The sequence below is a fragment of the Vanessa tameamea genome, chromosome 16, assembly GCF_037043105.1.
Source record: "Vanessa tameamea isolate UH-Manoa-2023 chromosome 16, ilVanTame1 primary haplotype, whole genome shotgun sequence".
Lineage (NCBI taxonomy): Eukaryota > Metazoa > Arthropoda > Insecta > Lepidoptera > Nymphalidae > Vanessa > Vanessa tameamea.
The window spans coordinates 12023371-12036859 of NC_087324.1; the positions used below are offsets into that span (position 1 = coordinate 12023371).

General features: G+C 38.5%; 1 protein-coding gene across 2 annotated transcripts; it reads right to left on the reverse strand.

Annotated features, from left to right (window-relative positions):
• On the reverse strand, window positions 1–9096 carry LOC113394209 (protein virilizer). Of its 2 annotated transcripts, XM_064217404.1 has the most exons (9): window positions 8833–9096; window positions 8403–8694; window positions 2485–7244; window positions 2153–2404; window positions 1947–2085; window positions 1671–1806; window positions 1487–1552; window positions 784–857; window positions 1–99 (listed from the first exon to the last, which is right to left on the reverse strand). In XM_064217404.1, the coding sequence occupies exons 1-9, from the start codon at window positions 8890–8892 to the stop codon at window positions 35–37; spliced, it is 5844 nt and encodes a 1947-aa protein (XP_064073474.1). In that variant the 5' UTR covers window positions 8893–9096; the 3' UTR covers window positions 1–34. The 2 variants fall into 2 exon arrangements, with proteins under 2 accessions (XP_064073474.1, XP_064073473.1); XM_064217403.1 differs by lacking the exon at window positions 1–99 and having other exon boundaries at window positions 638–857.
• Window positions 9097–13489: the final 4393 nt, after the last annotated feature.

The window sequence follows — 13489 nt, forward strand, 5'->3', positions numbered from 1 at the left end:
TATGGAACAGTTTATTTGTCAGCAGCGCGCCGCCTCAGCGCATGAAGGAGCGATGCCGCGGGCCGCGCTGCATGCGCGCGCCCCCCCACCCCATTCCGCCTGGGGGGACATATCATATCACGTCATAACATATCGTTATTATTATCGTTCAGTGATTTCGTTTTTTTTTATAACATGTGTCTGTCGAGTGGCAGGAGTAAAGAGAAAAGAAAGACTAAAAAACGTGAACTGACTAACTCGTATCACCATTGGTCGAGATCTAAATAACGTGTGGTTCATCATAGGCTCTCAAAAATGCCGTTATGAGTGTCGGCCATATCAGTATCGGAACTTTGGAAGTAAGCTAAAAGTAGATGTAAAAACTTTTTTTTTTGTTTTATGTTATAGGAGGCAAACGAGCAGGAGGCTCACCTGATGGAAAGTGATTACCACCGCCCATGGACATCTGCAACACCGGGGGGGGGTTGCAGGTGCGTTGTCGGCCTTTTAGGAAGGAGTACGAGGAGGAGAGGAGTACTCTTTTTTTGAAGGTTCCCAAGTCGGTTTCGGAAAAACCGCCGGCGAAAGCTGGTTCCACAGAGTGGTTGTGCGAGGCAGAAAATGTCTTAAAAATCGCGCTGTTGTGGATTTTCGGACACTACTTATGTAGTGATGTATTATAAATAAAGGTACATTAATCAAGAACTGTTTCAAATACATTATATAACATAGCTAACAGAAATTCCTCCGACTCCTGCCTTAGGAGTACAGTGTACGTGTGTGAATAAAGTAGGGGCGGCTCACCCATCATGTACTGCGCGGTGGGCGAGAAGTGCCCGAAGTGCTGGCCGCCCAGCTCCCACGCGCCGCGACCTCTGCTACGGGACACACATCGACTTATTTCGGTTAAACTAAGTATTCGAATAGTTTCGATTACTTAGTTTAACCGAGCTCATGTGCTCGATTTGTGTTTAAAATGTATCATGCGCTAGGGAAACAGATCAGCCTGAGAAAATCTGCTTATATATAGAGATTCCTCCAAAGATCCACGGAATTATTCCGGTACAGTCTCATGGAAAAATCCTCACAATACTTTTTCTTAAGTTGAGAACCTTTGCAGTGGAACATTTACGAGTTGCTATATACTCTGAGTAAAATATTGTTCGAGCGGATTGGAAGGAAGGATTGTATATGAAATGTTGAGGTTTGAGGGATATAAACTATCATGGTACTGACTAGTAATACCTACAGTGATAGCGTTTATCGTGTGAGAGATTACATATAAATGGAAAGAGTAACGGAGGATGTAACTAGAGGTAGAGGCCACGAGCAAATAGGATATTGCGAAACGCCAGAATCTTTACTTTGAAAATGTATATGCTTTTTAAAAAAAAAATACGCGAACAGCAGGGATAGGTACTGATATGATAAAATTGTGAAGTCCCAATTGATAGCATGTGTGCAAAAATGTTTATGCCCATGTGCGTGTGTGTACGTGGGTACTCACGGCTGCCGCGCGTGTGCGGGTGCGCCGAAGCGGCCGCGCTCGCCGCCCGCGCCGCGCCGCGCGCCTCTGCAACACCACACGGAACACGTCAACACGCGGACGACCCTCAGAGCCAGTAAAGCATTAGTCCGCCCCGACCGCCGCCCGATGCTCCCCAGCGGGAGCGCATGAGCGCGTGAGTTACCGTGCGAGCGGCAGCGAGTAGGGCTGGTGCAGCGCGGTGAAGTCGTCCACGTGCAGCGAGGGGGGGCGCGACGTGTTGGGGGGGCGCGAGCGGAACGCGTCGGCGCCGCCCTCCGCGCGCAGCCGGCTCAGCGCCACTGAAACGCGCGCGTATTTATGATTAAAATTCAAATATACTTTGGTTTACTTTTGTTGAGGCGCTTTCTTTTGTATAAAGTTTTAATACTTTATAAAAAGGAGGTGCCTCGTATGTGAGCGGGTATCGGGCGCGACTCACCGGCGGGCCGCTTGTCGTCGGCGGGCAGCGCCTCGGGGCGCGCGTCGAGGCAGCCCGCCAGGCGCCGCACGGCCGCCGCCAGCGCCTCCGCGCCGCCCGACAGCTGCGCCTTCGCCACGTCCACGATGTCGCACGCCATCTGCGGGCAGAGTGGCGGGTCACGCACCGCGCGGTCGTCGCTGGGTGCGAGGGAGCGCGGGAATCACCAGTTCGTTGTCGTTGACGTCGTCCCCGCTGGCGGCCGGCACGTTGAGCCAGTAGCCGGTGGTGAGGCGCTCGTCGTTGGCGTCTCCGATGCAGTATATCTGTCGCGCCGCGAACTGCGCCACGAGGGGCTCGGGGGCGGCCGGCGCGGGCTCCGCCGCCTCGCCGGGGGCCTCGTCGGCTTCGTTGAGTTTTTGCAAGTGAGTCATGAGGAAGCTCGCGTTTGCGACCGCGTCCTCGTCGAAGTTTCGTTCCTTGAGCGAAAGGAAGTAAATGAAGATACTGCGTTGTAGGAAATTAATTTTAATGGTTAAAGTTATATGAAACTATTTACCTTCATTATTTTATCCAGAGACAAAACCGGATGATCCTCATCGGAGCAGGAGTAGCCTACCATATCCGCCATTTCGGCGACAGTTAGAGTGCTCTTCCTTCCGAGCGGACCCTCTCCCTCTTCGACTTTTAAAATTCTTATCAAGTCTATGTATAGATTCAGACATTCCGTCTTGTCCTCGCCCGAGCCCTCTAAGGCCCATCTGAAATATTTTCCCAGAGCCTCACGTCTCTTCGCTACAAACTTTCTAAATTGTAAGAACCCAAATTCATGTTCCGTTAACACGAAGTAGGCTCTCAACACCGAAGATGCCACGGCGCAAGTTTTATTCGCTGATTGAAGACAGTCCGCCGTAGCGTCGAGGAAAGTGGCCAGGGATTCTTTAGTGGGCAAAGAATTAGCCAATACGACATCCGTGGCTCCACTGACTGGCGTCAGCGTCACCTCCACGTCACAAAAAGCGGCTAAAGCATGTGCGGCGTATTCTTGAGCCGTTGAATGCTCATGTGACAAATTGGGCAGTGCAAGTATATTGCAAAGAGCCGTTTGTATATCGTTTGACTTTTGAGTTCCACTGCTCATAGTGAACAAAACAGCACATTTAACGGGAGCATGAGAAACCAAGCAAGCTAGAAACCCAAGTACTCGAGCCACACTCGCGTTAGCGGGCTCCCCTTCTTTCATCTCTCTCATGACTGCTCCGACAGCCGCCCGAGCGACCGTAGCCGCGGTGTTCGGAGCAAGATCTGCAATCTGCACGCAAACTCGACGGAGCATATGAACGACCGGTCGATATATCGACATGCATATAATTTGTATCATGTCGGTTAAATCATTCGATAATGCATGCAAATGGGCGGACCACATGCGTCTCTCATTCGCTGCGTCGGCTAATTCTCGATCAGATGGTGCGGTCTTAGTTTGCATCGGTAATGGCAGAGGTAAAAGTTCAGAAAATATCAATAGACCGGGAACAAATGTATAGGGAGCCGTCATTATATAGGAAATAACTTCAGAGCAAAGAGAAGTCCACGGTCCACGACGTATTGAGTCTCCATCGTTTGCATCATCGGCTATCGGTTGTGCGTAAGCGAGTAACGCTCTCACGGCAGCCTCGGCCGCTTTTGCCGCAGTTCTATACCCAATGCACCCCACTGGAAATGTTTTCGCAATCCCATATGTTTTCAATATTATCGGCGCCGCTGTCAGATCTCTAAACCTAGGACCTCGACAGCGGACGACTCTCGCTAACATTTCATCGAGTAGTCTGAGACAAGGGAGCAGCATTTGAGCTAATTGAAGTCCCCGCACCGAGGTGAAAAATGAAGTATGCATACTCGGTTGATCAAAATGAGTTGCCAAGCGGTCCAGTATGCCGGAAATGTGTGCAACGCCATCCAAAGAAAACAGTTGTAATACGTTGTACTTATATTTAAGCTCCACATATTCTTCAATAGGAGATTCACATACTACTGATACGTTTTGTTCATAATCAGAAATACAGAAATGACGTAATATTCGCAAGCAGGTCATTAACTCGCCGGGCAAATCTGCCGAATGTTCTAGACTCGCTTTTAAAATCTCGACACATTCGGCTAAGTCCTCGCCCGAGAGAACAGTAGGTTTCTCCACGGGTTTGAGATACGGTATGACTTCTTGTAAAACGCTTGAAACGCTTGGCTCAAATCTATCATGCTCTTTCGAAACGTTGATCAATCTTTGGCCATATTTCTTTAAAAATGGAACATTGGCTGCGTATCTAACTGCCGAGACAATTAACTCTATAGCATAACCCTTTGCCGGTGATTTTTGTTTAGAAGGCGAATCAGCTTTACCCTTGCCTTTCAAATCGTTCTCGAACACCTCCATGAGACACTCTGGATTCTCGCCCATAACAATGACATTCGGAACAGCGGTTTTACCAATACTACCAAAGCTGAGGCAGTATAACGATTGCAATCTGTCAATGAGTTCATTTTCGTCCATCTTTCCCGCTTGCAAGTCACTAATGGATTGCAAATAGTACATGGCTTTCAATCTATAAGCGAGTTCTAAGCCGACAATTTGTAAATCACTGTAATTACTAAGAGTACTGTCATGCGGATAAGCTGTCTCTTCAGCGTTTTGCTGCCCATAAGGGTGCTCTAATATCTTAAAAAGTAGCTCACTCATTTCCATATTTTTGTACAGAAATTTAAGACCATTATATGAATTTACGAGTTCAAAAACGAGATCGTATATAGGACTGGTAATGACCAAATTATTTGATGTTGTCGGACACGTTAGCAAATAAAGACAAACTTCCAAAATGCGATGAATATCAAAGAACTGAAGAAGTATTTCGTTGGAGCATTCCTTACTTATATCGAACTGTGCAGAGACTGGGAGAAATCGTTTCGGTTGAGAGAGGTGGAAACATTGTGACCGGTACATGTAAAGTATTTCTTCGAAAGAATCTACAATAAAGTTTATTTCATTTTCTGATAATTCGATATCTTCTGGCTGATTATTTTCAGCTGCAGCGTTATTAAACTTCATAACTAAATCGTGAAGCTTACTTAACGCTTCATATATATTAAGTTTTTTCAAAAGCGCACTCAGAGCAAATTTCACTCGCCCCAGTGGGTTGGCTTGCATCATAGCTAATAAGGCTTGATATCCGTTCATAGGTTTTCTGGTACTGTCGGTTTCATTTTTATCAAATTTAGGATACATCGAATTTTGCATAAAATGATCAATTGCTTCTTTCGATGATAGACACGCGTTTAAAGATTTCAGAATCATCAAGCGTATACTCAGAGCCATATATTCCTTAGCGTACATCTGTAGTAGTTGCATTGGTATATTTATGCCAGTATTTAGTAGCATTTTCATGACTTGTCCATTATGTTGATGAGTCATCAACGTTTCAGCTAGACGAATGCCACACTTCATATGTCGTATCTTATATGTTGGCTGCTGTTGTGCTAGAGCAAAATCGAAGTTTAATCCGATCCTGCAGAAAGTCACCAGAAGATTGTAAACATCGGCAAACTCATCAGACGTTTCTGATCTGTTATACATGCGGAATATTCTAAGAATTAAATCGGTTTGTTTGCAGATATTTGTTAGAGGAACGAATAACTGTTCGCACTGGTGAACCCAATCTTCTCTTGAAGAGTTGTCAATTTCCATGAATGTGTTTGAGAAAAACTTTTGTTCACGCTTTTTAGCGGCTGATGTTATTTCTGATATTTTAAATAAATCCGCGCTAGCTTCACACAACTCACTGAAAGTCGCACTCATAACATCTTTCACGTCATCCCTCTTAACGTTCGCCAGTTTAGTTATTTTATTAACGTGTTCATATTTTTCCCATTCTGCTTTGAATGGGTTAAAGTATTTGATGATATCATCGACGCCGCAATATTCGTTGATATCGTATTCCACCTCCATATAAGAATTAGCATCTAAATCATCACAGATATCCTCATCAGATAATATGGGCTCAAATGGCTCAGCGTCCATTGATCTATCATCATCGAGATTCCTCAATGGGGAATCTATACCTTTAGGAGCACTTGTGTCAACAATTGGTACAGTTACTAAACTGGAATGTTGAGGTTCTACATATGCGTTGTCCACTTCTTGGGAGGGGCTTCTAATCGAAGTTTTATGTCTATAACTTTGATGATAGAAATCTATACGAGGAATTTGTTTCCCACTTCTATCATAGTCAGGACCATCCTCTGATCGCACAGAATTTATAGGGCTGTTTGTTTCACCTTCTCTTGGAGACATCGGTCGTCTACTCTCACCGGGTGGTGTTCTGGGTCTTTTCCTAGGGTCATCTCGACTCGGAGATCTACTGCCGTAGCTAGAGCCTCGCATGCGACTGTACGGTGAATGTCTCTTTCTATCATATGGTGTTTGTTTGTCGTATGAAGGAGCGCGTCGTTCATAAGAAGAACTTCTTTTGTCATAAGGTGATAGTCTTTTTTCGTAAGGGCCACATTTGTCATACGCGAGTTTGCGTTCGTAGGACGGTGGCCTTTTATCGTATGGTGAGCGTGGTTCATACGACCCACCCCGTGAACGATCGTACGAAGTCTCACGATGACGCCGATAATCATCCTTCTTATAGGAGCTTCTATCCCAGTCGCGATCACGGTCGATACTACGAGATCTAGATCGGCTCAATGGTCGATATTCACCCTTTACTACGTAATCCCTATCCCGACTTCGTGATCTGGAATGAATTCTATCCAATTCCCTACTTCTATCGCGATGTCGAGATGATTCACGGCTCCTGCCTCTATCTATTGAACGCCTGCGACTTCTACCATCGCGTCTATCTCTTTCTCTGTCTAATTCCATAGAACGAGGGCTATGACGCAACCTGTCGCCTTCTCTTTCACAACTTAAGTCTCTCCTATCTTTCTCCCATTCATTATCCTCCATATGATGGTATGTCCTAGGATCTTTTGGACCTTCATTCTCGTAATATTCATTCCTGTACAATTGGCTGTCGTAGTTTTCTGGGTAACTGGCACCACCATAAGTTTCAGGATTACTAGGCGCAACATTGCTAGTGTAAGCTGGTATCGGGTTGGTAGGTTCTTGATTCCAATCAGATGACTGTGGTACGTTAGCAGGTAGAGCACTTACTTCACGAGACACAGGTCTCTGAACATTTGGAGGCGGATTTACACTTATTGGAGCATCAGGTAGAACTTGAGTCAAGTTACCATAAACGGCCAAAGTGATTGTTGTATACCAACCTGAAATTTGAAAATTTTACATTTAAGTTAGATATTTATTTAAAATATAAAAATAATAATTCTTACTAACTTAGTAAAATGTGTGTGTGTGTATTACACTTTGTACAATTCATACAATGTGAGTCAAGATGGATGTCTGTGTGTAATTTTTGTTCAGATATTATGCAGAGTTATATAACAATGATTTAAAAAATATATAAAATAATTTTATAAATGAGAAATACACAATTTGGTTTGTTCCTTGCAGTTATTTCAATATTACATAATTAGACACAATAAATACATTCACAATATTCTGTTATGTTATGTATGTATGGACAAATATTAATGATTTTATGAGAAAATGTAATACTCATAGCATTGGTATAAGGAACAAACACAAACTTGTAACTCCTGTTACTCGAGTGCATAGTCAGCAATGCTTTTGTAGGGTTATGTATACAGTTCTACAACAGGATTCCAGTAAGCGTTAGAAATGCCTCTGTTGCAAAATAAAAAAAATGTTAAAGAATGCTTGTAAATTATATATAAGTGTTTATATAAATATTATTTTACATTGAAGTTGCAGAAAATATAACTATTATTATTTTTGTTTATCATTTATATCATTACTATTTCAATAAGCTTTATTCATATATAAAACTCTTGGATTACTACTCATTGAAAGGATATACTCCATACAAATAGACCTTCTTAAAAATGGTATATTTTGATTTGGATTGAGTGGGGAGCAGTTGTAGTTGACTGGCTACTAGTAATTTTCTTAATTTAAAGCATTGCTTATTATTTTAATTGGTAACCAAGAATAATCTCAATGTTTCTACAAATCTGAGTGCAAATTAAATATTTTCATTCTTAATGTTGAAATACCTTTTATTATACCTATTATATATACAATAATATTTCATAAAATTTTGTTTGTCAGTTATTATGGGTGGGATTTGAGAATTTGCATTTAGACAAGGTATTCCTTGTTCATTGCAGCAGCTATGAATATATGAGATATAACAAGATATTATTCAGATTTTGGCCAAGTGCCAAAAGATCCTTTAGCTCCATGTACTTACTTTATACATTTTAAGTCTTCTTGACTAAAATTTAATACTAGAAAAAAGAAATAATTGAAATATGACCTGAAGTATACTCGACTGAATTTACCTCTTAGTACTAGTCCATCAGTCGGAATTCTTGGTTGTTCTACATCAGCTCCACATTCCATGTGTATTTGACCATTCTGACAGTAGTCCAGACTTCCTAGGGCTTCGAATGTAGAAGCACCTGGTTTACTTAAGTCATTTACAAAGAAGTCAATGTGGAATTTTGTAGGGTTTGTAGCCCCAAGTCTTACTCCACCAGGAAAATCACCTTCGACTCGAGCCCCCAGAGGAATAATACGTATTTCTCGGACATACACTGACTTTGGAAACTGAACCAAATCTAAGTTTAATTCCTGAAATAATAATTTGTAAACCCTTTACTTTTGTATTAACCTAACTCTAAGCAAATACTATCAACCAAAAGTTTTTTATCCATGATAACACAGTTTATATGAAGGTGTATTTAAATCATTTAGTAATAATGAACTTACCTCACTCGTATCGTGAGAAAAGGTGTCGAAAAATAAAAGGTCCGGTTGTTCGGCGGTCATTTTGTTTTTATCAAAACACGCTCAACATTCGAATGTTCGTATGAATAATGAAATATATCACATCATCTTGAAAACCTTACCTACCTATCATTAGGTTATAATGATTAACAAACTGAATATCTTAAATCTAAATTATCGAAAGATGCTTTCATATAAGTCTTATTTTGACTTTTGTTAAATTATACTTGACATTAGACTTGGACAGTTGGGACTTGACGCCTGTAGGTAATCGCCATTTTGTCCTTGAAATTTTGTAGCGTTCACTTTAACAACACAATAATAACTTAAAATATAATGTTACTGTATGGTCAATAATAAATGTTAAAGAAACACGATACAACGGGGTAAATAACATTTTGAAAAATTTAATCATCCATAACATAATTATTAATTTGCTGTACAATGGTGATGATAACCACTTTTCATAAATGCAAGAAAAGCTTTTGTTGCAGTATTTATTTCATAATCATACTTTAAAATTAAATGTGTTCGGCTTTTTCGTATGATATTCATATTATCCACTTGGACCTAAAACCTCCATTTACATATACATTATATAATTTACAATAATATGACAGGTGAATAATGGAACTTAAATAATATAACGGTAAATTATATTTTAAACAATTGAATTTCTTAATGTATATAGGAAATTATTTCTATCCAGAATTAATAAAATATATATTTTTTTTAATTATTTGTATTTATTTTAATATTAGTTAAACAGATACACTATTATATTATAACAATATGTATAAATGAAATAAATCATATAAATAGTACACAATCGCTTAGAAAACGCAATTAAGCTGGTAAAAGTACCATGTTCCACATAAATATTATATTAATAATTCATAAAGAAGTAACTCAGTCGTATAAAACACTTATATTCTTATAAGAAGATGAACAAATTTAATATTCCATATACATACCTATTAATTAGATTTTCAAATTCTTCTAAGTTTTTCCCTGTGTATATTTTAAAAATAAAAAATATTAATATTATTAAAATATAATTTTGTTTGTTTTTTATTTCTGGATCAACCAATAAATTACAAAATCAATATATTATTTAAAGTTTAAAATACTATGTTTATATTACATCCGCCTGCAACTAACCTTATCTACTCCGCCATCGCGCGACCTTTGCCCATTAACTGTTTTGATGTTCATAATTTATAGATACATTTTATTACATTACAAATTATATTTTGTTTTTTTTTCCTTAGCCAGCCATATAATATTTACGATATTTATACTTCATTAAAATTATTTGATATTAATATGCTACAAAGTAAACAGCAGTTAAGTAGCCGGCACTTTTTATTCTTATTACAACATAAAAATAGTCAAAATGAAATAAAATAAACGTAAAATCTATTTGTGGTCTTTGGAAATGTATGTATTTAATTAAACCGGAAAATTGACAGAAACACTCTTTGTTCCAAACTATATTTCAAAAATTATACTTACAACATATTAACGATCTATCTTTATCTAATATTAATTCGAATATATCATAAATCTAGTTGAATCGAATATACAGTTTCTGTGTAGATGAGTCCAGCAGCAACAAACAAACAAAATTAGGGAACTACATTCTTATTGTAAACGATTGCTCATACAGTTTACTGGTTCCTAATTAAATCGTCGCGTGGTGACGCTCTTGAAACTAGGGATATCCTGCTTAAAGTAATATTTATTGAAGTATGTTCGAAGTAGAGGCGAACGTGTTATTATTGCCTCGGAGGATTCATCTAAGTTGCAATAATTGCATTTAAAAGCCGAGATAGTATAGTGATTAGTATACGTGAATTTTAACCAGTGCTAGCACTAATGAGCTAATCCATAAACGAATAAAGGTAAACAAACGTTCGATTTACCTAAACCTTAGACGTACGTTCTTGCCATTTGCTTGTATCTCAGTTATATTGGACACAACTAATAGTTCTTGAATAAGGTATCTTTATTTATAATACAATAATATACAATAATATTCACTCCACCGAACTACCTATATACACTAAAATGTTACTATAGCTACTTCAAAAATTTCACAATTCCATAATAAATATCATAGACTTTTGAAACATGTATTTTATCGTTCTGCTTACACACGGGTAGGTTTCGTTTAGGTTTAGGTTTTACCGTAGAGCCGAGATGGCCCAGTGGTTAGAACGCGTGCATCTTAACTGATGATTTCGGGTTCAAACCCAGGCAGGCACCACTGAATTTACATGTGCTTAATTTGTTTATAATTCATCTCGTGCTCGGCGGTGAAGGAAAACATCGTGAGGAAACCTGCATGTGTCTAATTTCAACGAAATTCTGCCACATGTGTATTCCACCAACCCGCATTGGAGCAGCGTGGTGGAATATGCTCCATACCTTCTCCTCAACGGGAGAGGAGGCCTTAGCCCAGCAGTGGGAAATTTACAGGCTGATTATGTTATGTTTACCGTAGACCCTTATTTCACGATGCCGGGAAGCGAAGCTAGTTATTATAAATTTTGATACTGTTTGTCATATAGTTAAACACAAAGTTAACGAGACGTGGGCGAACGACAGCAAGTGAGCGTTACTGTACGCTGCATAACTATATACTCGTAACTACTAAATCGATTACTATATAAAAAATTGTGACTGTGACTGTGAAATTTATATAAATATAACGCATTTAAATAATCGACATCGGTCGTCACGATTGACAAAACCATCAAAATTCATTGATAATAAATTGATGACAGGTGATAATGAGAAGCTTAAACGTGGCATTTCCAGATTTTCGTTAAACGTTACGTTTAACGTTCGTTAACGTCGTAAAACACGTATATTTATGATACACGATAAAATAAATATATGGGATCACTTTAGGACTAACCTCGATACCCCATTATTTTTAAAGTTCTTAGTATTTTATAGTTATTACAAGGTACATCTTACCCACAATTTAAGCAGGTATTAATAAATGCTTCTTTGAGTAACAAAACAAACACGGAACGAATTCTACGCGGGTCATTATATACATGTATATTTACAGAATCGAGCGTCCTTCTACGTGCGAAAGATTTATTATGTTATTAAACGTTTGAGATTATTTTTTCCCTTTTGAAATGTAGTTATCTTAGTAATAATAATTATTTATTATATTAGTTAAATATAAGGATAAATTTTTACTCGAATTTTAAAATAAATTACTTACTAAGCTTGTGTTCAACGCGAACTCAGAGGGACCTTTGATTTTTTGTGCTTCTAGTTTTTATGTTCAAAGATTTTTCCGTATGAAATTCCGAGAGTAAAAACTTGTTTAGAATTAGTATCACGGATTCTGTTTAGATTTTTATTTAATTACATTAAGGCATTCAGTATATTATATACTTATTATATTATTAACACAGTATATTATTATACACATCATTATTAAAAATAGCTAATGTGAAAATCATGAAATGTAAAGTTACAGAAAAAACCTATTCTATAAGATTTTACTCCTGAAACAAAAATAAAATAACAGATATGATAACTAGTTTGATGTGTGTATCTCTTGAATGTAACTTGCTACCAGATTAAGTATAATAAGGATTATATATGATATAATCTTTTTGTGTAGATTTGTGTGTATATCTCTCCGACAACATCAACAATCGTCATCATATTTCAGCCAATTAACACAAAATTCCTGATGAATCACTCTACTTGTGAAAACCGTATAACAATCGACTTTATTTTATAATATGTAGTAAGTCTATGTCACATATCAACTTCTGAAATCTTGTCTGAAATCTCGTTTTTTGCGGCTAGATTCGAGTTTTTTCTGATAGCTTTATCGATTTAGAATTTAGGCTCTACCGAGAAGAATCGGCAGGAAACTCAGTGGGACTCTTTTTTTAATCGTCAAATGACTTTTATCAACTATTTATATAAGCAAATTTATATGCTTCCTTAATTATAAAAATAAGAATGATTGTCATTACAGGTTCGTTGTGTCAATTTATTCATGCATTACTAATCATTTTTTAATAATAAATATAGCTAATTGTGGCTATTTAATAAAACTTAGCGTGCATGTCATTTCTACGATCTCTGTTCTGTGATGCCGCGCATGGTAGTACCAGGCTGTTGGAAAACAAAGATGTTTCCCTGTACCGTCGCTTATTAGCACCTGCATATTGACGTAACCACTGCTAGGTATGTTTTTTAGATTCGAAGAAAAAAGTAATTCTTTATATTTATACAATGTTTTCAATTATTTAATTTTTAAAGCGTGATTTTGGTGGGTATAATATCTCAATGATTTCATTTTAATGTACTATCTTGGAATGGTTTGGGTATTTGGGAAGACGTGCCTGTTATGTTACTCTCGCATATCCATATAACAAATGATGAGATCCATTTGCAACACAAACACCCAGACCCAATACAACATAGAAAACTAATGAACTTTTTCTACATCGACTCCGGGATTCGAACCCGGGCGGGACCTCGGAGTGGCGTATCCATGAAAACCGGTGTACACACTGCTCGACCATGGAGGTCGTCAAAAGAAAGAATTTTCTATACTAAAACGGATAATACTTAAAATATCGAAACTACTTTT

Coding starts and splice junctions, on each gene's coding strand:
- LOC113394209 (XM_064217403.1), bottom strand. CDS start 8,892: ATGACCGCCGAACAACCGGACCTTTTATTTTTCGACACCTTTTCTCAC. Junction 7,245..8,402: donor TGATGGACTAGTACTAAGAG/GTAAATTCAGTC, acceptor TTCAAATTTCAG/GTTGGTATACAACAATCACT. Junction 1,807..1,946: donor CGACGACAAGCGGCCCGCCG/GTGAGTCGCGCC, acceptor CGCGCGTTTCAG/TGGCGCTGAGCCGGCTGCGC.